Below are 22,512 nucleotides of genomic sequence, written 5' to 3' on the forward strand. Positions count from 1 at the left end.
ATCTCACGCCTTCCTGGCCAAGCCTGGAAACATCAAAGTCTAGAAAAACATATTATTCTATGGCAACTTTAGATGCTTTCTTTGACATAAAAGGACACAAAATACAATATTTTGTTAAATATTCTTGATAGTAAAAGATAAACTTGAAATCGCTATCAGGCAAACTTTGAAAATTAACAAGATCAACTTGTCCTCTTCGAATAAAGTTATTAACTGTAATAGAACGGACTATAATTCCTTTATGCATAGATTTCCTTGAGTTTTCAGTACATCTATCACATTTGCACATTTGCATATAAAACTCTTGACAGAGACTAATTGTATTTTTTTCTCTCCTTTATGGCCACAAGAAGTATGCACATTGCAGATTGTTGTCATAATAATATCTTCTGTTGCCATAATTTATCCATTTGATATTGCTGCAACTTTCATTATTCCATCAAAACAACCAATTTATGGGTACTTTTCACATAATAATAATGCCTTGGAGTAGTTAAACAATTATTGTATTCAGAGTTTAAAACTTCAATGATATTATTTTTGTCATTTTTTTTTCCATTGTTTTATAATTTTTTCATTACTGTTGTTTCATATTTTTATTTCATTTCTTTATGTTTTTTCACTTCAGTTGACAATTTTATAGTTTAAACTCTAAACAATTTTTTTAAGTTTAAACTCTAAAGAATTTTTAAAAATTTGTTTATTTATTAAATAATCATTAGAAGTAATTTGTTACTTAATGTAAAAGCGTTTTGCATAATTTTTAATAAAACATTTCAAAAGATAAGTTTCAAAGTAATTTATTTCAAACACAATCTACTATCGGGATCAAATTTGGAAGAAAAGATGAAAACTTGGGGAAATTTCAAGAAATTTTCAAAAAAGATAAGTTATTTTATAACTGATGGGTAAAACTTTATGTCTTATTTAGACAGTTATTATAGACAATTTCATGGTAAAATATTGTGAAGCAGATTGTAAAGTTTTCAGAAACCCTCCTTTGAAAAACACTTTTTTTGGTATTTTGTTAATTTAATTCACTTACCCAAGGCCGCTGAGGATACTATAGTCAAGTAGGCTACTTTTTTTTAATTGTGGTTAAACACTTTCTTAACCCTGAAACATGAATCTTGGCGCACAAGGCTGCTGCACAGAATATGGCTTTTAAAGTGTTTTTAAAAGACTACACCTTGAATATGCAGTTTTTGTTTGGGCTCCTTATTTAAAAAATGATATATCCTTAATAACAACTATGCTAAGACAACAAAATGGACTTCAAACTCTTCAAACATATTCAATACTGCAAATGATTAAAAAAACTAAAACACAACTTGATTTTCAGAATCTATAGTGCAATCTAATACAAATACAAACAAACTAATACATTGTTTTGATATAGTTGATGATATAAATCTTCCGAAACTTATTAACTCCTTGTCATTTGGTCATTATTTAAAAATAATACATGAATATATTCTAAACTGCCTTCTGAAACACAACCAATTTTATAATAGATATGTAAAATTCTGGAACAAATTAACTGAGCAAGTAACTTTCAACTCCACTGAGCATTTATTTAAATGTAGACTAAACTCCTGATTGGAGAAAAATTTCTAACATATATTTATAAACTGGTTGTTTAAAGTATGGGTATTTTCCCTGTTCACTGTATGTATATTTTAAAGCCATAACTATAATAATACATAAATATTTCAAATACTTTCATATTACAGGCCTTGTTACGAGATTTCGCAGCGTAACGAAAACGCGTAACGCATTTCAAAGTTACTCAACTCAGCAAATATATTTTGTATTGTTAGAAGTTATATTGCATCACTTGCGTATTTTCAAGTACCGCATTGTAATTAAAGTTTTTTTTATTAACGCGTTAAAAATCATACAGACAGTTTTGTTCCCTCACTATAACAAAAGTTACAAATAAAATCTTAGTTCTTATTTGAAAAATCATTTTTATCATTTTTTTCAAATATAAACTAAATTTTATTTTGAAAAAAATATTTTTTCATAAAACGTAACATGATATTTGCTTTTTTTCTTATAATTTTACAGTTGGTTTTTGGTTATTTTATTAACTGTTAATAAATTTTTTATTTTTTATTTCGTGAAGACTTTTTAATAGTGTTTTCAAACAATAATGAGTTTTATCAGTTACCGATAACATATTCGTGATCATTGTTTATTTTCATTAATTAAACAAACGTTATTAAAACTTTACGTTATTGAATTGACAATAAACTTAAAATAAAATATCTTATTAATAAAATATTTACATCAAAATAAATCATGCATTTTTTAAACAATTATGACAAAAAATAATTTATATATTTAATTCCTTAAGATAAAACTTAAAACACTTTATTTTCTTCAACTAATTTTTAACAACAACAACAAAATTATTAAACAAACTGTTTCTTTAATAAAAAATCTATTAGCTTTCAATTGCGGTTAAATGTTTTTACTTACAACTTTATTTCTTCTGAATAAACATCACATAAACGATATAAAAAGATATTTAAATATTCAAAAAGATAAAAGTTTTTGCGTAACGCAAAACTGCTGAACGGGTAGGCAAATTGCCTTTTCGCAAGCTGCATAATGCTTCTTAACAAGACCTGATATTATTTTAATAAATCACAACTTTTAATACTACTTGCATTTCTTGCTTGGTTATTTTCTCACCACCAAAATGTGCAAAACTAAACTTTATTTTTAAAGATTTTCTTCAGAGTTCTGCATTTTCATTGATTTACTAATAGATGTCTCATGTATTGCAGATCAATTTGGGGCAGGGATATCTATACATATACTTGGATAGTTTTTGACTTTTGCTGATGTAAAGGAACTTAGATTAGTCTGTTTTACTAAAATGCAGTTTTGGGTTAGAATATTGTTTTGTTATACTCAATTTAGGAAGAAGCTCAGGACTGTACCAGTAAAAATGTGCCATTCATTTTTTTATAGTCAGAAGTTCCTTAAGGTGAAAATACATTGAATGGAAAAAGATGCTACATTTTAGATGAAGAAAGATATTCTACTGCATGAGACATTTAGACATTGAGGGATTCTTTTATTTGAACTGTTGTTGCATGACTAACTTTTCCTTGTGAACTGATTTTCATAAAACTGTTTGTCTTTATTTGCCAACCAAATGCTATATTCTTTGTAATACCAAACTCTATTTCATATTTTAATTTAAGCCCATTCATTAAAAGAATTTAAAAACTTTTAAGTTTGTTAATTTTATATAATTATGTCAATTGCTTTAATATTTGGGGGTGGCTTTTGTCAATGAAAGAAAAAAAGTGCTATATAGCAAATATTTGGATTAATTCTTATCAGGTACACCTATGGCCATGTTAAGATTTAAAAAAAAAGAAAATGTTTTAACCCTAGTATATATATATATATATATATATATATATATATATATATATATATATATATATATATATATATATATATATATATATATATAAAAATAAATTTCATACCTGACTTTATAACAGTATTCGTTATCAATGTTCCATAAAATAAAACCAAAAGCATAACTAAAAATAAAATAAAATAAATATAAATAAACATTTTATTTAATGTTACTATTATTATTTTGAAATATTAAAGATAGATATTTAATATTTCAATATTAAATATTTTTTCTTTTTTCTTCAAGTTTCTTATAAACAATAAAAAACAAATATTTGTAGTACTTTTTTAGTACCTTTTTTTAGTTAGGATAGTTGTTGATAAATAAATGATGATAAGAAATAAAAATAAATTACTTTTTTTAAACGATAATAAAAACTCAAACAATTATAAAAAATAAAAAAATTATTTAAAACAAAACTAAAAAAATTATTAAAAAAAAAACAAAAAAAAAACTGAAAAATTATGAAAATAGAGTTTCACTTAAATAAGTGCTGTTAATTCTTGAGAATAAATGTGAGTATGCAAAATTCAACAATGGAAACAAGAAAAAAATGACAAGCAATTTTGAAATCTGAGAAAAAAACACAAATAGTGAAAGTAAGTGATTAGAAGTGTCTGAAAAATAAAAAATAAATAAAACATATCACAGCCATCTGAGAAAGCCAAAAATTTTAGAACCAGAGTTTTAAAACCAGCAAGATCAATGGTACTACTTAGTGTAATGATCATTAAAGTCAACAATAACGGTTGAGGGATAAAGAGAAAGGGTTAGATTGTTTTGGTCTGATACAACATCGAAAAGTGTGCAGTCTGATGGGTGGAGAAAAATAAAAAGCAACAAGAAAGAAAATTGAATGAAAAGACAACAAATAGGTAAGTATATGCACACTCATAGTTGTTAAGGTGCTTTCTTCCGTCAATGGGTTATTCGTTTAAATAACCAAGACAATTAAACAATTGCCATCAGTGTGTTATTATTTAAAATATTAACGATAACGTCAGTGTGTTATTATTTAAAATATTAACAATAGTTCTGTAAAACATCTGGTCTGCAAGATAAACAATTAGATTGTTTAATGGGAAAATACCAAAAATCTTAATGTGGACTAAAAGCAATCTTTTGAAATTTATTTAAAATGTAATGTCTATCAAGTTGAATATTTATAAGTGAAACTTAAAAACAGGTCAGTACGTGGTAACCCACAATTAACAACACAATGACTGCAATGTTATTTTTCAGGATTAAATCAATGAAAAAGTAAAACAACTTATCTTAAATCATCAACATCTTTTAATCATCGCTTTAACTTATGTAACATCTTCAAAGGTAAATAAAGCTGAAATTATTTTGCAACTTTGTGGATTTATGAATGTTTTTCTTGTTGTTACCTTCTCTTTTATAGCAATAATATTTATAAAAAATAACTTCACTAACTTTAAGATATAACAACTTGTTTGATGACATGTAAAAAAATTTTTTACTAATTTTAGGATATAACAACTTGTTTGATGATCTATGAAAAATAACTTCACTAATTTTAGGATATAACAACTTGTCTGATGATCATTAAGCTGTAATTTTAGTTATTTCAAGTGTATTGAGACTGCATTAAAAATGATATCCATTGCTTTCTTTACTGTTTTCTTTACTGTTTTCAATAATTATTTAAACTTAAGTGCAAAAGATTTTAGTGAAAAATAAAGATAACATCATCCAAATATTGTATGATGTCCAATATCATAATAAAATCTTTTTAAACAACTTTTACAAGCAGCTTTTTTACCATATAACACCATACAACCTTTTAAAAGATGCATTTTTTTAAAGACACACCCTAATATATATACACCTTTTTACAGACAAACTTTATAAAAAATTAATTAAATGTCAAAAAATATATAGAAAATAATTTATATTTATTAATATGTATATTGTATAATAAATTAGAAAAAAGAAAACTAAAAAAAAAAAAACTAAATACCTCGCAGATGATAAAATAAACAATTTCTTATTACCATTGTAGTTCCTAAAATAAAACTTTTTATAGTAATACAAAACATACAAAATAATTTGTCAAGTTTTTTTTTTTGTGTCTGTTTTTATCTTATATATAATCATGTCTATATAATTATATGTCTGAACACTTTTATTTTTAGTATTCTTAATCGTTGAGGTCAAATTGTATAACAGTAATTAATAATTACTGCAAAATACAAATGTGTGAAAACAAGTTTTGTTTTTTCTGAGTCTTCAAAACAGTTCAAATTCAAAAATCAGTAGGCGATGAATATGTTGTTGGTAAAAAAAACTGTTAGCAAAAGCAATTAATATGCTACCAAAAGCAAAAATTTGTAATATATTGAAACATAATTATTAACTTACATACATGCTTTAACGTTTAATAAAAACAGTGTAGCAGCAAGAATGCCATAACTCCACTATTAGAGAAAACATTTTATAGTGCAAAAAAATATTTTTTCAATGATAATGATGTTATATTATAAAGGTGATTCCATGTAGGACAAAAACAAACAAACCAGGTATTACTCAGCTATAAATACAAACAGTTTAAAAGATAAGGCATTTTTTGGCCTAAAATACCCTATTTTTTACCACCCTAATGGATTTTGTAGTGATAGTTTTAGTAAAAGAAACTGATTGAAAATTGAACCATTTTTTGAGAGTGCTGAATCTAAAAATGAAAACTAAAAAAAAACAAATTATTAAAACAAGCTATTAAAAAAACGCATTTTATTTTGCAGGCAGTCTTAAGTTTTCAGTTTCTAAAATCAAAACTCAAAACAAAGTTGCAACAAAAAATAAAGCCTCATAGCATCATATCCTGCTGTGGCTAAACAAAGCAAAGCTTCACCTAATTGTCATCTATTACATGAATTCAATTAATTTAATATTGTTTTTGTTTTGTATGATTTGAACGCATTATGTTGGATTTATTAATGAAGTTCTACATAAAACTGTTAACCATATCTAAATTAATTGTATCACAATTTATAAAATTTCATTACTTTTTTCAATGGCTCTGCAGGACAATATAAAAACTGCAAACATTTTTATCAGTATGCTGAAAATTTATATCACTATGTTGAAGATAATTCTGTTTGTTAAATCCAGAATTTCTTTAGTGCTAACTGCAATGGCTTGTTGCATTGTGATGGAATAGGTGGCACTCTAAAAAGGTTTGTTGTTAAAGTCTGCACTTTAACCACAGGTCAAGAAATGAAAGTAGCACAAAACAAACCTGTTGATAAATTTTCTACGGCAAGGAATGTTATTGGGACAAAAAGTTTCCATCAATTTACATCTTCTCCTTCAATCACAAAGATGAAGGGCTATCTGATGATGATGATTTTGCTTTAACATTTGACTTCCTCAAAAAATAAAAATATAAAATTGTTTGGATCGAAAATGTTATGATACCACAATACCTGTTTTTAAAACTTTATTGGCTATAAATAGTTACTGAAATTGATAAGAGAATGATTTTATGGTAAAGCTTATTTAGATTATCGTGTGTTATATAAATTATATTTCCAATTTATTGTAATGAAAATTTTATTTTTGTGTATAATTTCCGAAATTTCGAGTAGAAACTTGTAAAGTTATGTAGGGCCATATACTATTTATGCTATTAGAGACCAAAACTATGATTTAAACAGGGTGCGCAAATTCATAACTAAAGTGTAACTAAATAAATATGCTCTCAAACTTTTATTATGTAAAATATTTGTTTCTTCAGCAAAAACATTGTAAAAAGATCAAATTTTAAAAATACAGATTTATTGTTAGATATCTCCACTTTAGGTTTTAATTATTTTATCAAGTTTAATGATAAATCAATCACAAGCTGCACAAATGAGCTTGAAGAATTTTAGCCTATAACTTACAAATAGCTGATTTTAACGATCTAAAATTATAAATTTTTAGAACATTCTTTGGCTTCTATAATGCCTCAAATAGAGAAATTTATGGGATTCGCATCTGGTGAATTTGACAGCTATTTTTAGAACAAAATAAACCATAGTACACTTGCACTCAAAAAATCTTGATTTACTCGAGCTTTGTGTGATGGTGCTTAGTCCTGTTAAAGAGTCCATGGTCTGTTACGAAAATGAGCTTGTGCCCATGGCATTAAAACAGCTTCCGGGACTGATTCTTGGTACTATTATAGACTACCACCCATGCTGCATGCTTGTAAAGATGGTTAATGATCTATTGTTGTACCCTGTATTAAGATTTAATTTTTTTATTTCATGAGGGTTGAGCAACTACAAAAATGAATCAATCATGGTAACAAAACAAAAAATTTGTCTCAAGATATATATATACAAAAAAAAAAATGTTCAAAATCATAAAAAATTTTGAACTTTCTTTTTATCACCATAAAATTTTCTAAAACAGAATAAATTCAGTATTTTAGGGCTAAATGGATTCAGCACCTTCAAAATTGGTCATGTATAACTTTTAATCATTTTCTACTAAAACTCAAGTTATTCATAAAAATCGAAAAAATCACTAAAATTTATAAGTGAGAATGTGAGCCTAAACAGATAGTTTAAATTTCAAAATAACATATTTATTATTATGTTTAAATTTCAAAAAAATATCTTTATTATGCCTCATAAAACAAAACAATATTTTACATTGAGCATAACATCTCCTTATTTTTATGATTTGAAAAAATTTAAACCCATGAGAGAAACTATGGGATAGAGTAAAAATGCAACCCATAGTAAATTATAAAACAAAAACTGGGTTAAATTAGGTTATCGTTTTTTATCATTGGATTGAGCATCATTAAAAACAGCCAATTTTCAACAACTTTCTTTCACTAAAACTTATTAAAATAAATTATTCATTCCCTGCAAAATCAGTATTAGTAGATGAGGTAAAAATAGTTTATTTTAGGCCAAATAACAAATTTAATCGATTGTATTTGGGAGCTCAAATTTAACAATTTTTATGTTTCATTAATAGGTAACACTGGTTAAAATTTAAAAAAAAAATCTGAAGGGGCAATTGGAATGACTGCTCTCTGTTTACATGGAATGACCCATAAAGAAAAATTATTCAAACATCATACAAACTCACCAAAAAAATAAGTGGATTCTCAAGTAAGATATATACCTATATAAAAAATGCAAACACATTTATTTTGGTAAAGTTTGATATAGACTTTTGATATTTCCTAATATTAACAATATTAAAATGTATTTTATAAAATAGAGTGCTTAGTGTTCTTAAAAGAACAGAGCAATTATAAATTAGTACAAAATCACTTGACAAAAAATTTTTTTATTTAACACTGTGTTTCATCAATAAAGACTCGTCAGAAAAGTTTTCTGATGAGTCTTTATTGATGGAACACAGTGTTAAATGAAAAAAAATTTTGTAAAGTGATTTTCTACTAATTTATTTATATATATATATATATATATATATATATATATATATATATATATATATATATATATATATATATATATATATATATATATATATATATATATATATATATATATATAAATTAGTAAAAACACCTATCTAATTTTTTCTTTCTTCTACACAGTGTTTCTCCATCAGTAGGTTAATCAGGAAGAATCTTCCTGATACATTCTTCCTGATGAACCTACTGATGGAGAAACACTGTGTAGAAGAAAGAAAAAATTAGATAAGTGTTTTTACTAATTTATTATTGCTCTGTTCTTTAAGAACATTGAGCACTCTGTTTGTAGAATACACTAACATAGTACATATATATATATATATATATATATATATATATATATATATATATATATATATATACACATACATATATACATATATATATATATATATATATATATATATATATATATATGTATATATATATGTATATATATATGTATATATATATATATATATATATATATATATATATATAAATATTAATACGCTAATGAATAGTGTGCATAGTTACGCCTAATGTTCGTGTTGTAAATGACGGTTTTGTATTCTGTAAAATACACCATTTCTTTGTTTTTAAGTAGTTTCTAGACTTTTGAATGTGCGGTTATATATTCCATGCGGTCTTTCGGGTAAGGTCAGCAAGCAAATTAGAGCTGATATATTATTATTTTCGAAAAGAATTGATGTTGTTCATTGTTTAAAATAGAAAATTTAAATAATCGTTTGTTTGTTGTTGGTTGTTTTTATTTTTCTAATTTTTATAGCCTGTTTTCATTTTTTAGAAGAAGTTAGAAATAAAATGTCTGGTAAAATATTTTTTTAGTACTATCTAAACATGAATACTGTAATTTATCTAATCTTCTAAATATGAATACTGTAATTTAATAGTGTTAGTGTCGTTTCACTTTCTTTTTTAATAAAGAACTTTCTAGGCTTTTCTAAAAGCGTTTCTTTACTCCACGCGGTCTATCAAGCAAGGTCTTCCAGCCGATTAGAGCTGATAAATTTTTAGTTTCAAGAGGAACTGATGTTGTTCATTGTTTAAAAACTAAAATTTGTTTGTTGTTCGTTGTTTTTATTTTTCAGTTTTTTTTTTAGAAGTTAAAACTAAAATGACTGGTAAAAAAAATTTTTTTAGTACAATGTTTCTTTTTTAGTAAAGTGTTTCAGTTTTGTCTTCAGTCTTTTTAGATCAATTTAAGCAAGTATTTTTCATTTTTTAGAGCAGTTAAAAGGAGCTCAAGGCCTTTTTAGTAAGTATATAGTGTATAGTAGTTTACTTATAGTCTATATTAGTAACATAGTTATATTAGTTTATTTATAGCTTATATTAGTTTATATAGTATATAGTAGTTTATTTATTGTTTATATTAGTTCAAGTTTATTTATCGTTTATATTAGTAAGTTTATTTATAGATTATAGATTGGGATTAATGAGAATACAATTTTTTTTTAGACAGGCTAGCTGACAGCGACTTAAGTAACTTTTATCATTTAGATTTTATTTAAGTACAAATGTAGCATTAGCAATTTCATTGTATATAATTTTATCTCAATTTTTATTTTTAGACAGACAGGTAGAACTCAGTAAGGACTTAGATTTTGTAGATTTAAAAACTTCTTTTGAATATTCTTTTAAAGCATTGAATATGTTTTAAATATTTTAATAAATTTTGTCACTTAGGTGTGGTAGCATCATCAGTTGGTGCAAATAGTAATGCCTTTTGTTTTATTTTACATCAAATAGTAATGTCTTTTAATTTATTTTCAAAAGAATCAATAAATATTGTTTATTTAAACATAATCATCAGGATAAAATAGATAAGATAGATAAAATAGTTTTTTTATTTAATATTTTTTTATTTAGTTATAACTTCAGTTGCACCAGCCACAACAGGTAACTTCGTACATTTATTTTAATATACTTGAATTACATTTGTTACTTAACTTTTCAAGCAATAAATATTGTTTATTTTAACATTATCGTCAAGATTATATAAATAAACTTTTTATTTGATAATTTATTTTAGTTGCTTCTGGATCAACTTTAAATAATGGAAACTCATTAATTCATATTTTATTATAGATAAATGTAGATAAAAAAATGTAAGTTGGAAATTTTTGTAGATTTAAAAGCAGTAAGCTTTCTTCTAAAGGTTCTTTCTATTTTTGGATTAAATCCACCATCACTACATTTGTTCTATGTTTATATAATGTACTTTAATGATTTTTATCATTTGAAAAAATATATGTTAAATTACACCAGGTTGTAGAAAATAGTTATAGTTTAATGATAAGGTTGTAGACTGTTAGAGCAGATTATAGATCTTTGATCTATTTAATCTATTTAATAACCTACTACCAAAGGGAAAATTTACTATTAGTTGTTTGTTTGTTTTTCTGTTTAGTTGACAACAATGAAGAGAGAGGTAGTATGTTTAAAAGGATTTTTATTTTTCTATAAAGTAACTAAAATGTTTTTTAAAATATTGTTGTTGACTTAAAAGTAAAACAGTAGGTTTTTATAATTTTATACAATAAGCCCAAGAACTTAGGTAATACTTAAAATTATATTGTCAATAATAGAGAAGAAATTTAAAATTCTCAGTAAGACAGCTTCTTATTATTTTACATCAAGTTAGTTTAATTAAAATTTATTTTCTTTAGTTGATCAAGAGAGAGTTAATAAAGGTATTAGTTATATTAGTTTAGTGAATTTATTTTTAAAAAGTTAAGTAGATATTTTAACGTCTATACATTGAAGTGGTTTTATTGTTTAGACACAGAATTGAAGACTGAAATAAGTCAGTGTTTTTGCTATAAGATAATTGTTAATAGGAATTTGTTTATTTGTACTGTAACTGGAATTTTAAAACTTCAAGCACTTAAGCTTTATTTTCTTTTTTCTTTTAGGAGAGTTGGAAAAAAAACTAAGTATAAATTATGTGATTAGTATAGTTAAATAAAGCATTTATATCTGTACACTCGGTAGTCCAAGTCAGTTGTCACATTTTAGAAATTATCCAGGAGAGAGTAAATAGTAAAATAATTAGTCTTTATTGGCTTTTTTATTCTTAATGGTTAAATTTATGTTTTATTTAATTTGTCTTATTTAATTTGTCTTGAGGCACATGAAATATAATTTTGACAAAAATAAAAAGTTAAATAAAAAAAGTGAATAGTCATTTCTGAACTATAGACGTTTTTCCTTTGAACATTGTGGGGACACCAGACCCTTTATATTGACCAAACTTCGTTTCACATTGTTGCAGGAAAACAGTCTTTATACCTATGTAGATACTGAAAAACTAAAAAGGTCTCATACATAACTCATTTTCACAAAAAACTGGATAACCGACCTTTGTCTTCTGAGGTACAGATATTAAAATTTAAATTTTATTTTAGTTTTTTGGTTTAGTTTATAGTTAATTTTAGTTTAGTTTTTATTAGTTTTAGCTTCAGTTATCCTTTTTCTTACTTTAGACAACTTCATGGAAGAAATGAGGGGAATAGGTAAAAAAAATTATAGTTATATATTTATTTATATGTAAATATAATTCTATCAATTATTCTGAGGTATATTTTGTCTTTAGTGTCTGGTAGAAGCATAACTGGTAGGGCTGTGTTTTAAATTTTATATATTTTTTACGGAGAAATATGTGCAATAGGTGAAAGAATTATTTAATATAAATATGACATTTTCAAACTGTTTGCATTTTACTCATATTTTTATTAAAATTAAATTTCTCACAAGTTGAACTTTTTTTTTTTTTTAATCATTTTTAGCATCCTCTTCATCCTGTGAAAATGGTAAGGTTATGCTTTATATTTTGATTAAAAAAAATTGTAAATATTTTTAAATTTTATTATATCCTTCTATTTGTAATTTTAGAGTCATTAACATTTGAGGAATACCAAAGATATCGCTCCCAACTCCCAGGGCCTCTCTCGGAGAGGTCCTTCAATAAGTGGCAAAGTAATGGCGGTATGGATGAGCCATCCTTCAAATGGAGGGCTCATCCATACCGGGGTGTTGGGAGACACTGAAGAAAAAACAGCAACCAAAAGGTTGTAAATGTCTTCTATCAGTGAAGATATTTATAACTTTTTTGTTGCCGCTTTTTCTTCGGTGACTTATTTTATTTTTTTTAATTTTGCAATTTATTTTTTTTAAATTTGTTATTTCTTTTTATAATATATTGTTGTATATTTGGTTTGTTTTTGTCTTTTTTAATTGAAATTTTATTTGTTTTTCACTAATTAAACTTAAATATAGTTAAATTGATTCAACACCCAATCATCATAATATGATGCTACATTCTATTTGTTAAAATAATTAATTGGTAGTTTAATTTATTGAAAACACTGCTTTTAAAATTTACTATTAGCCAAGACTATTTAGCTATATAAATGCAATTTATTTATATCTATTTGATTTTTTATTATTAATGTTTTTAGTTTGGCTCTTTGAAGCATTTAAAAAATTAAAATATTTTAAATCTATTGTTATGTCTTTTAAATTTAACTAAAGTTTACTAAAAGCCAACGTGAAATAACGTCGTAAAACAACACCGACAAGTTGCATCATGACAGCAGTTTAAGTAAGCAACAGGCTACCGAAAAGCAGGTAAATTGTATTCCAGTTGTTTTTTTTGTTTTGTTTTGTTTTTCTTTTGTCTACTTATCTGTTACAATTTTTATTTTAGGTGTGTCATACGACGCATTAATGCAATATAAAAGATCAAAGTTTACATATTTTTACAATTTGTTATACACATGTTTGATTGTAAATCAACTTTTTTTTGTTTGAAACGTATTTGTACTCAATTGCTTAGTTATTTATAATAAATTTATTTAGTTGTGTGCATTTATCGTTTTAAAGACAATTTCCTTTTTTAAAGAAACATGTATCAAGGGGATACCAAAAAATTAATAACTCATAAATAATTTACGTTCAGTTCATATTAATCTTATTAATTAAAGTTCATCTTATAAAAAATATAACAAGAATTTAGCTTTAATCTTTCGTCAATTTAAGGCATGATGAAGTGTTATTATTTTGTGTCAGTAACTAAAACCTTATTTTGCTGAACTTAGTAATGTCTAGGAAAATGGTTCTGCTATACACTGATATGACCTATGTCAGTTGTAAATTACTCAAATAACGTTAAATAATTGGAAAATTAAATTATTTTAATTTTACAGATGGTTTAATTTTTTAATTTGAAGGCGTTTTTCTGACAGGGTATTAGTTAAGGTTTCGCAACTTTTGATTGCGGAAAACAGTCACTATAAATTAAGTAACAGACCGACCGTAACCCATATTACGGGTTGCTTTCTGCTAGTATATATATATATTAGTGGTGTCCTGGATAACATTTTTTAATAATCAGATATCGAATACCTGGATATTAAAAAATTATCCAGACAGATAATGTAATTCAAATCAATATATATTTTATTATGACAAAATAGTACCGGAATAAAACTTGACAAGTTTCGTTTGGAAGCTTTTCAAAATTAATGATAACTGTAATTTCACAGCAATTTGCATTCCATGTGGAGAGATTTTAATCTTAATTGTATAAAGGAGGAAAAAAAGTAGTATTTTAATACTAACAATAACAATATTGAATAGAAACCTTATTGAATAGAAACATAAGATTATTTTAAAAAATAACATTTCTAGATTTCTTGCAATTTTCAAATGCCATTAACATGAAAAATCTGGTATATAAAAAACTGGATAAAGTTATTATCCGGCCAGATAATTCTTCTGTTGAGTCTTATCTCTTGCAAAGTTCACCAGACCTACTTGCTCTTTGTGAGACTAATTTGAGTTCAGCTGTCTCATCTTGTGATCTTAGTGTTGATGGTTATCTTCCTCTAATTCGTAAAGACTTTTAAAATTCTAATTCGTAATAGTCACATGCTTGGCCTGGGCATTTACATAAGTAAGAATTCACCCATTTGTCGTGAAACTAGGTTTGAATCCACAGACTATTCTTTCATGTGCTTTCGTTTAGCACCACTTCACTCTATTGCCTTTCTCTTTGTTCTATATCGCTCTACTTCATCTCAAGACTGCACACTTTTTGACGTTATTTCTGATCATATTGACCAAGCCCTCTCTCTTTATCCATCAGCTAATATAGTTGTTGTCGGTGACTTTAATGTTCACCACTCTGAATGGCTTGGCTCTAGTGTCAGTGATTTGGCAGGCATTAAATCCCACAACTTTTGCCTTTCTCAATCCCTAACTCAAATAGTCAACTTTCCAACTCGCTTTCAAGACAACCTGAATCATTTACCTTCTCTACTCGACTTATGTCTTGTTTCTGATCCTAGTCAGTGCACAGTTTCTCCACATTCACTCTTGCTTTGATACTCGGTGCTTCTGATAACAATTTGATCTCTCTAAAACTATTATCTCATTCTTCTTCATCACCTGAATCCCCCTATTATCAAACCTCTTACAACTACAGTAAAGCTGACTGGGATTCTTTCCGTGATTTTCTTCGTGATGGCCCTTGGGTAGAAATATTTCATCTTTCTGTCGACAAATGTGCTTCTTACATAACTTCGTGGATTCAAGCTGGCATGGAATCTTTTATTCCCTCTCGACGATTCCAGGTTAAGCCTCACTCTCCTCCATGGTTTTCTTCACACTATGCTGCTGCGATTCCCAATCGAAACCGTTACTTCCATATTTATCAGCAAAACAATTCTGCAGAAAACAAACGTCTGTTTATTACTGCTAGAAACAATAGTAAAAAGATCTTTTGTCTAACGCCAAAACCCGCTATTCTCAGGTCATGAAATCTCGTATCTCATCTCAAAAATTAGGCTCTCGTGACTTCTGGAGAATCTTTAATAATATCAATAAAAAGGGCAAATCTATAATTCCACCTCTCTTGAATGGTTCAGACTTTGTCACTTCACCTAAAGACAAAGCTGAATTGTTTGCTAAAAACTTTTCATCAATATCATCTCTTGATTCCACTAGTTGCTTTCTACCTTATATTGCCAACAAACAGGTTGATCCATTGCTTGACATTCATATCACTCCAGCATCTGTATCTAAAGTGATTTCCTGCCTAGACTCTTCTACAGCTTGTGGCCCGGACAACATACCTGTTATTGTTTTGCAGAAGTGTTCTCCGGAGCTGTCGTCTATACTCTCAAAACTATTCAACAAGTGCTTATCAGAATCTTGCTTTCCGGCCTGCTGGAAAGCGGCATCTGTTATCCCTATCTTCAAAAATTCTGGGGAGCGATCTGATTCGTCTAACTACCGTCCCATAAGTCTTCTTCCTATCATAAGCAAGGTTTTTGAATCTTTAATTAACAAACACTTAATTTCTCATCTTGAATCTAATCACTTACTTTCTGACCATCAATATGGATTTCGATCTTCTCGTTCTACAGCTGATTTGTTAACAGTAATAACTGACAGGTTTTATCGTGCATTAGATAAAGGTGGAGAGGTTAAGGCCATCGTTCTTGCCATTTCAAAAGCTTTTGATAAAGTTTGCTGGTCTTCTCCATAAGCTTTCTTCTTATGGTGTATCCGGCAACATCTTTAAGATCATTGAATCCTTCCTTTCCAATCGTAGCATAAAAGTTGTCCTTGATGGACAACACTCTTCTTCTTATTCTGTAACTTCAGGGGTTCCTCAAGGTTCTATCCTTGACCCTATACTCTTTTTAATTTACATTAACAATCTTCCAGATACTCTCACATCTAAGGTGGTATTGTATGCTGATGATACTACTATTTATTCTTGTCGTGATAACACGTGACCAACACTCTCTGATTGCTTGGAGGGGGCATTTGAGTTTGAAAAGGATCTCACTTCTGCTACAGCATGGGGCTCTCAGTGGCTGGTGAACTTTAATTCAGATAAAACTCAATTTTTTTCAGCCAATCGTTATCGCAATAATTTAGATCTTCCTATATTTATGAACGGTGATGTACTCGATGAGCCACCTACTCTTCATCTTCTAGGATTAACTCTTACTTCCAATCTTTCTTGGAAACTATATATTAAATCAGTTGCAAAATTAGCATTTGCTAAGGTTGCATCTCTTTATCGAGCTCATCATTTTCTTACTTCGGTTTCTATTCTTTATCTCTATAAATCTCAAATCCGGCCTTGTATGGAATACTGTTGCCATATCTGGGGCGGATCTTCTAATGATGCCCTTTCTCTTTTAGACAAGGTGCAAAAACGCGTTGTAAACATAGTTGGACCTGCTCTTGCAGCCAACCTCCAACCATTGTCATATCATCGTTATGTTGCTTCTCTTTCTCTTTTCTACAAATACTATAATGGGCACTGCTCTAAAGAGCTAGCGTCTCTTGTGCCATCTACTATAATTCATTCTCGTGTTACTCTTCATTCAAATAAGTGTCATCCTTTTTCTGTGACTGTTCCTAAGTGCTTCAAAAACGCTTATTCATCTAGTTTTTTTCCTCGAACATCAGCTCTTTGGAATTCGCTTCCTTCATCTTGCTTTCCTGACTCATATAATTTGCAACCAAGTTGTCCGTCAATCGTTATCTTGCTCTAGAATCTTCATCTTTTCTCTTTCAGTAACTTTCAACTTTAATTAGTGGCTGCTTGCAGCCTTGTTGGAAGCAAAGATGGATATCCTGTCAGCTTATCTGAGACACCCCTAATACATACATACATATGTACATATATATGTATTTTTTTTAAACATATATATATATACATTTTTAAATAGATAATATATTCTTGAGGTCCTTGCTCAAGATCCAAGCTCAATATCTTTGAATATTAAATGGATCCCTAACAATACTTAAAAAAAAAATAAAGTTTTTCAAAAGCTTGTTATGTGTTATTGTTATCAAATAAAGCAAAATTAATACAGAGCACCTCAACAATTTAACCATCTTTATCACAAAGTTCTCTAAATCTATCATTCACTAATATTCATGGTTTTCGAATTTACTTTTCTTTTGTTGAGTCTTATCTTTTGCAAAGTTCACCAAACCTACTTGCTCTTTGTTATATTTATATAAGTTCAGCTGTTTCATCTTGCGATCCTAGTGTTGATGGTTATTTTCCTTTAATTTATGAAGACTCCAATAGTCACATTCTTGGCCTAGACATTTACATTCGTAAAAATTAACCCATTTGTTAGGAAACTAGGTTTGAATTTACAAACTAATCTTTTATGTGCTTTCATTTGCCACCAATTCACTCTCTCGTCTTTTTTTGTTCTATATCACTCTTTATCTCAAGACTGAACTCCTTTGCCTTTCTCAATCTCTAACACAAATAGTCAACTTCCCAAACTCACTTTCCAGACAATCCAAATCATTTACCTTCTCCACTCTACTATGTCTTGTAACTGATCCTAGTCAGCGCTCAGTTTTTCCGTATTCACCCTTAAGTGCTTCTGATCACAGATTGATCTCTCTAAAGCTATTACCTCATTCTTCTTCATCATCAGAACCCTCCTATTATCAAACCTCTTACAACTACATTAAAGATGACTAAGACTCTTTCCATTATTTTCTTTGTGGTAGCCCTTGGGTAAAAATCTTTCATCTTCTTACAGACAAATGTGCTTCTTATGTAACTTCTTGGATTCAAGCTAACATGGAGTCTTTTATTTCCCCTCGATGATTCCAATTCAACCCTAACTCTTCTCCATGGTTTTTCTCTCATTGTGCTGCTGCAACTTCCAATCATAACTTTTACTTCCATATCTATGGTCGAAATAATTCTTTAGAAAACAGATGTCTGTTTACTATTGCTAGATTGTAAAATGGTTTTGTCAAACGCCAAAGCCCGCTCTTCTTAGGACACAAAATCTTGTATTTTATCTCAAAAACAAGGCTCCAGAGGAGAATCTTTAGCAGTGTCTATAATAAGAGCAAATTTATTATTCCATCTTTCTTGCATGGTTCAGATTTTGTTATCTCACCTGAAGACAAGGCTGAATTGTTTGCTTAGAACTCATCAATATCATCTCCTGATTCCACGCCCTACCTGATATGGCCAACAAACAGGTTGATCTGTTTTATGACATTTGTATCACTCCAGTTACTGTATCTAAAGTGATTTCCTGCTTAGATTCTTCTACAGCTTGTGATCCGGACAACATACCTGTTATAGTCTTGCAGAAATGTATTCTGGATCTGTCGTCTATACTATCAAAACTATTTATCAAGTGCTTATTAGAGTCTTGTTTTGCAGTCTGTTGGAAAGTGGCATCTGTAATCCCTACTTTCAAAAAATCTGGATAGCGATCTGACTTGTCTAACTACTGTCCCATTAGCCTTCTTCCCATCATAAGCAAGGTTTTTGAGTCTTTAATTAACAAACACTTCTCTCATCTTGAATCTAAAAACTTACTTTCTGATCATCAATACGGATTTCGATCTTTCGATCTCCTCGTACTACAGTTGATTTACTAACAGTAATAACCGATAGGTTTTATTATGCATTAGTTAGATGTGGAGAGGTTAAGGCTATTGCTCTCCACATCTAATTAATGCTATCTCCATAAACTCTCTTCTTACGATGTATCAGGTAACATCTTTAAGATTATTGAATCCTTTCTTACCAATTGTAGTATAAAAGTTGTTTTTGATAGACAGTACTATTCTTCATATCCTGAAACTTCAAGGGGTTCTATCTTTGGTCATACATTTTTTTTAATTTACATTTTTTTAACAATCTCCCAGAAATTCTCACATCTGAGATGGAATTGTTTGCTGATGATACTACCAATTATTCTTGTCTTGACAAAAAGCTAACACTCTCTAATTGCTTAGAGGGGGCATTTAAGCTTGAAAAGGATCTCACTTCTGCTCCAGCATGGGGTTCTTAGTGGCTGATGAACTTTAGCTTAGGCAAACTCAATTTTTTTCAGCTAATCGTTACCGAACAATCAAGATCTTCCTTTATTTATGAATGATAATCTACCTAATATAAATGAGTCATCTACCCTTCGTCTTCTAGAATTGACTTCCGATCTTTCTTCATAACCATATATCAAATCAATTGCAAAATTAGCATCTGCTAAGGTTGTATCTCTTTATCGTGCTCGCAACATTTTTATACATGGGATTCTATTCTTTATAAATTTAAAATCCGCTCCAGATATGGCAACAACTGTCCTTGTATGGAAAGTTGTTACCATATCTGAAGCGGATCTTTGAATAATGCCCATCGAATTCAGAATAGATGCCCTTCGAATGATGCCATTTTTATGCAGTATAATTTATAAATAAAAAAATAATTTTTTTAAAATAAGTTTTGAAAAACTTTTAAATAATATTAGGGATCTAAATATATTTTTTATTCAAAACTTTGAAAATCCTGTGTTGCATAAGCACATTTAGAAGGTTTTTATATATTCAAAACTACTGTTTTATGACCTACCCTAACATATATATATATGTATATATATACATATATATATATATATATATATATATATATATATATATATATATATATATATATATATATATATATATATATTATAAGCATTAAAACATCATATATGGTATCATACTATTTATTTCTTTTTTTAAGTAATATTTTGGCTCATATAGTGAGAGCCATTGTCAAACTAATAAAATTATTTATTAGGTTTATTAGTTTGATAATGGCTTTGATAACAATTTGATAATTATTTCTTGGTTTGATAATGGTTTTATTAGTTTGATAATGGCTCTCACTATATGAGCCGAAATATTACTTAAAAATTTATATATATATATATATATATATATATATATATATATATATATATATATACACATACAGTTGTGGACAAAATAATAGTAGTGGCTAGTAAAACAATGATTTTTGATAATAATTTTATGTAAATTTAAATATAAATTAATAAATTTAGGTATAACAGTAATACAAACACTGAATAATGAAATGGGAGTAAAAAATGTTGGTAACACAATTCAAATTACTTTAGGGAAGGCCAAATTTCATATACGAACATATCTAGATTTGTAGGTTAAAATAACATATCTGTTGTTTCCTATCAATTTATTTATATTAGCTTTTATTTGGTTTTAGTAAGACTAATTAAAGGTAAGATTAATTTTAGCGTTAATTTAATGAAATATATAAAATAATCGTATAAATTTAATTTATAAATAGAAATTATGGGTCGTTCAAAGCATTGTAGTGCAGAAAAGAGACAACTAATTATTAAATTAAAACAAGAAGGGAAAACATACAAATTTATTCAAGAGACATTAAGTTGTTCTCCTATGATGATTAGAAATGCTCTAAAATGGAAAAATATAGGCAAAACAAGGGGCCGAAAACAAAAAACGACTGAACATGAAGACAGATTGATAAAACGTGCTGCTGTTGCCGATCTTTTTGTAACTTCCCGCCATATTAAAGAAGATTTAAATTTAGGCATTTCTTTGAGAACAGTACGTAGGCGGTTAGTACAAAGTAAGTTAGTTGCCAGAAACCCAAGAAAAGTTCCTTTTGAAAAAAAGACATGCGTTTTTGCAAGATTGTATTTTGCAAAAACGAATGCAGATTGATGGTATTATAGACCAAGACATATACCTTCAAATATTACAAAATACCATGTTGCCTTATGCAGAAGAAGATATGCCCCTAAGATGGGTTTATATGCAGGACAACAATCCAAAGTATACCAGTCACAGGTTAAAAAGTTGGTTCGTCGAGAATAGGGTTGAAGTTATGGATTGGCCTGCACAGCCACCAGATCTCAATTCGATCGAAAACCTTTGGACGGATGTACAAGAGGCAGTTTATAGTCAAAAACTAAAAAATCAGCAGGAGTTATGGCAAGTTGTCCAGAATGCTTGGAACAACATTCCTTTAGGATGTTGTCAAAATTTGATCAACTCAATGCCGAATAAATGCAAAGTTGTGGTAAAAAACCGGGCGCATGCGATTAAATATTAATTTTTTAATATTGTATAATTAAATTTATATCATTTTTTTGTTAATAAAATAAATTATTTGCAATATAACATTAAATAAATTAATATTATGATTATTATGTTCAACCTGTTTTTTATACTTATATAATTATTATGAATAAAAGTAAAAATTTAAAATATTCTACTAATTAGTTTATCATTTCACGCCTATTTAATTAATAATCCAGTATTACAATTTCATTTTCAGTAACTATTTAAAGATAATAATATTAATTTGTTAACTTTAATCACACTACTATTATTTTGTCCATAACTGTATATGTATATACATATATATATGTATATATATATGCATATATATATATATATATATATATATATATATATATATATATATATATATATATATATATATATATATATAAACAACCACACACATATTTATTATAAAGTTACCAGAGTAATGGCAACAGAAATAATCATTAAAATTGTAGCAGTGCAGACATTAAACTTGTTTTCTTCTCCCTTTAGTTCTAATCTATAAAAAAAAGTAACAAGTGTAAATTTAATGCTAAAGGGACATGAAAATTGTATATTTATGTGAATTATATAATCGAATTTTATTCTGTATGTATGCATATATATATATACACATATATAT

General features: G+C 27.6%; 1 protein-coding gene across 2 annotated transcripts in view; it reads right to left on the reverse strand.

Annotated features, from left to right (window-relative positions):
• The window catches only part of LOC100208600 (alkaline ceramidase 3), a 48,913-nt gene that overhangs the window by 8,196 nt on the left and 18,205 nt on the right, over positions 1-22,512 (reverse strand). For both annotated transcript variants that reach the window (XM_065788674.1, XM_065788675.1), the window contains exons 6-10: positions 22,308-22,389; positions 8,558-8,593; positions 5,831-5,886; positions 5,430-5,474; positions 3,513-3,569 (exon numbers count right to left, since the gene is read on the reverse strand). In XM_065788674.1, coding sequence (XP_065644746.1) covers positions 3,513-3,569; positions 5,430-5,474; positions 5,831-5,886; positions 8,558-8,593; positions 22,308-22,389 — 276 coding nt within the window. The remainder of the gene's footprint in view (positions 1-3,512; positions 3,570-5,429; positions 5,475-5,830; positions 5,887-8,557; positions 8,594-22,307; positions 22,390-22,512) is intronic.

The sequence above is a fragment of the Hydra vulgaris genome, chromosome 01, assembly GCF_038396675.1.
Source record: "Hydra vulgaris chromosome 01, alternate assembly HydraT2T_AEP".
Classification (NCBI taxonomy): domain Eukaryota; kingdom Metazoa; phylum Cnidaria; class Hydrozoa; order Anthoathecata; family Hydridae; genus Hydra; species Hydra vulgaris.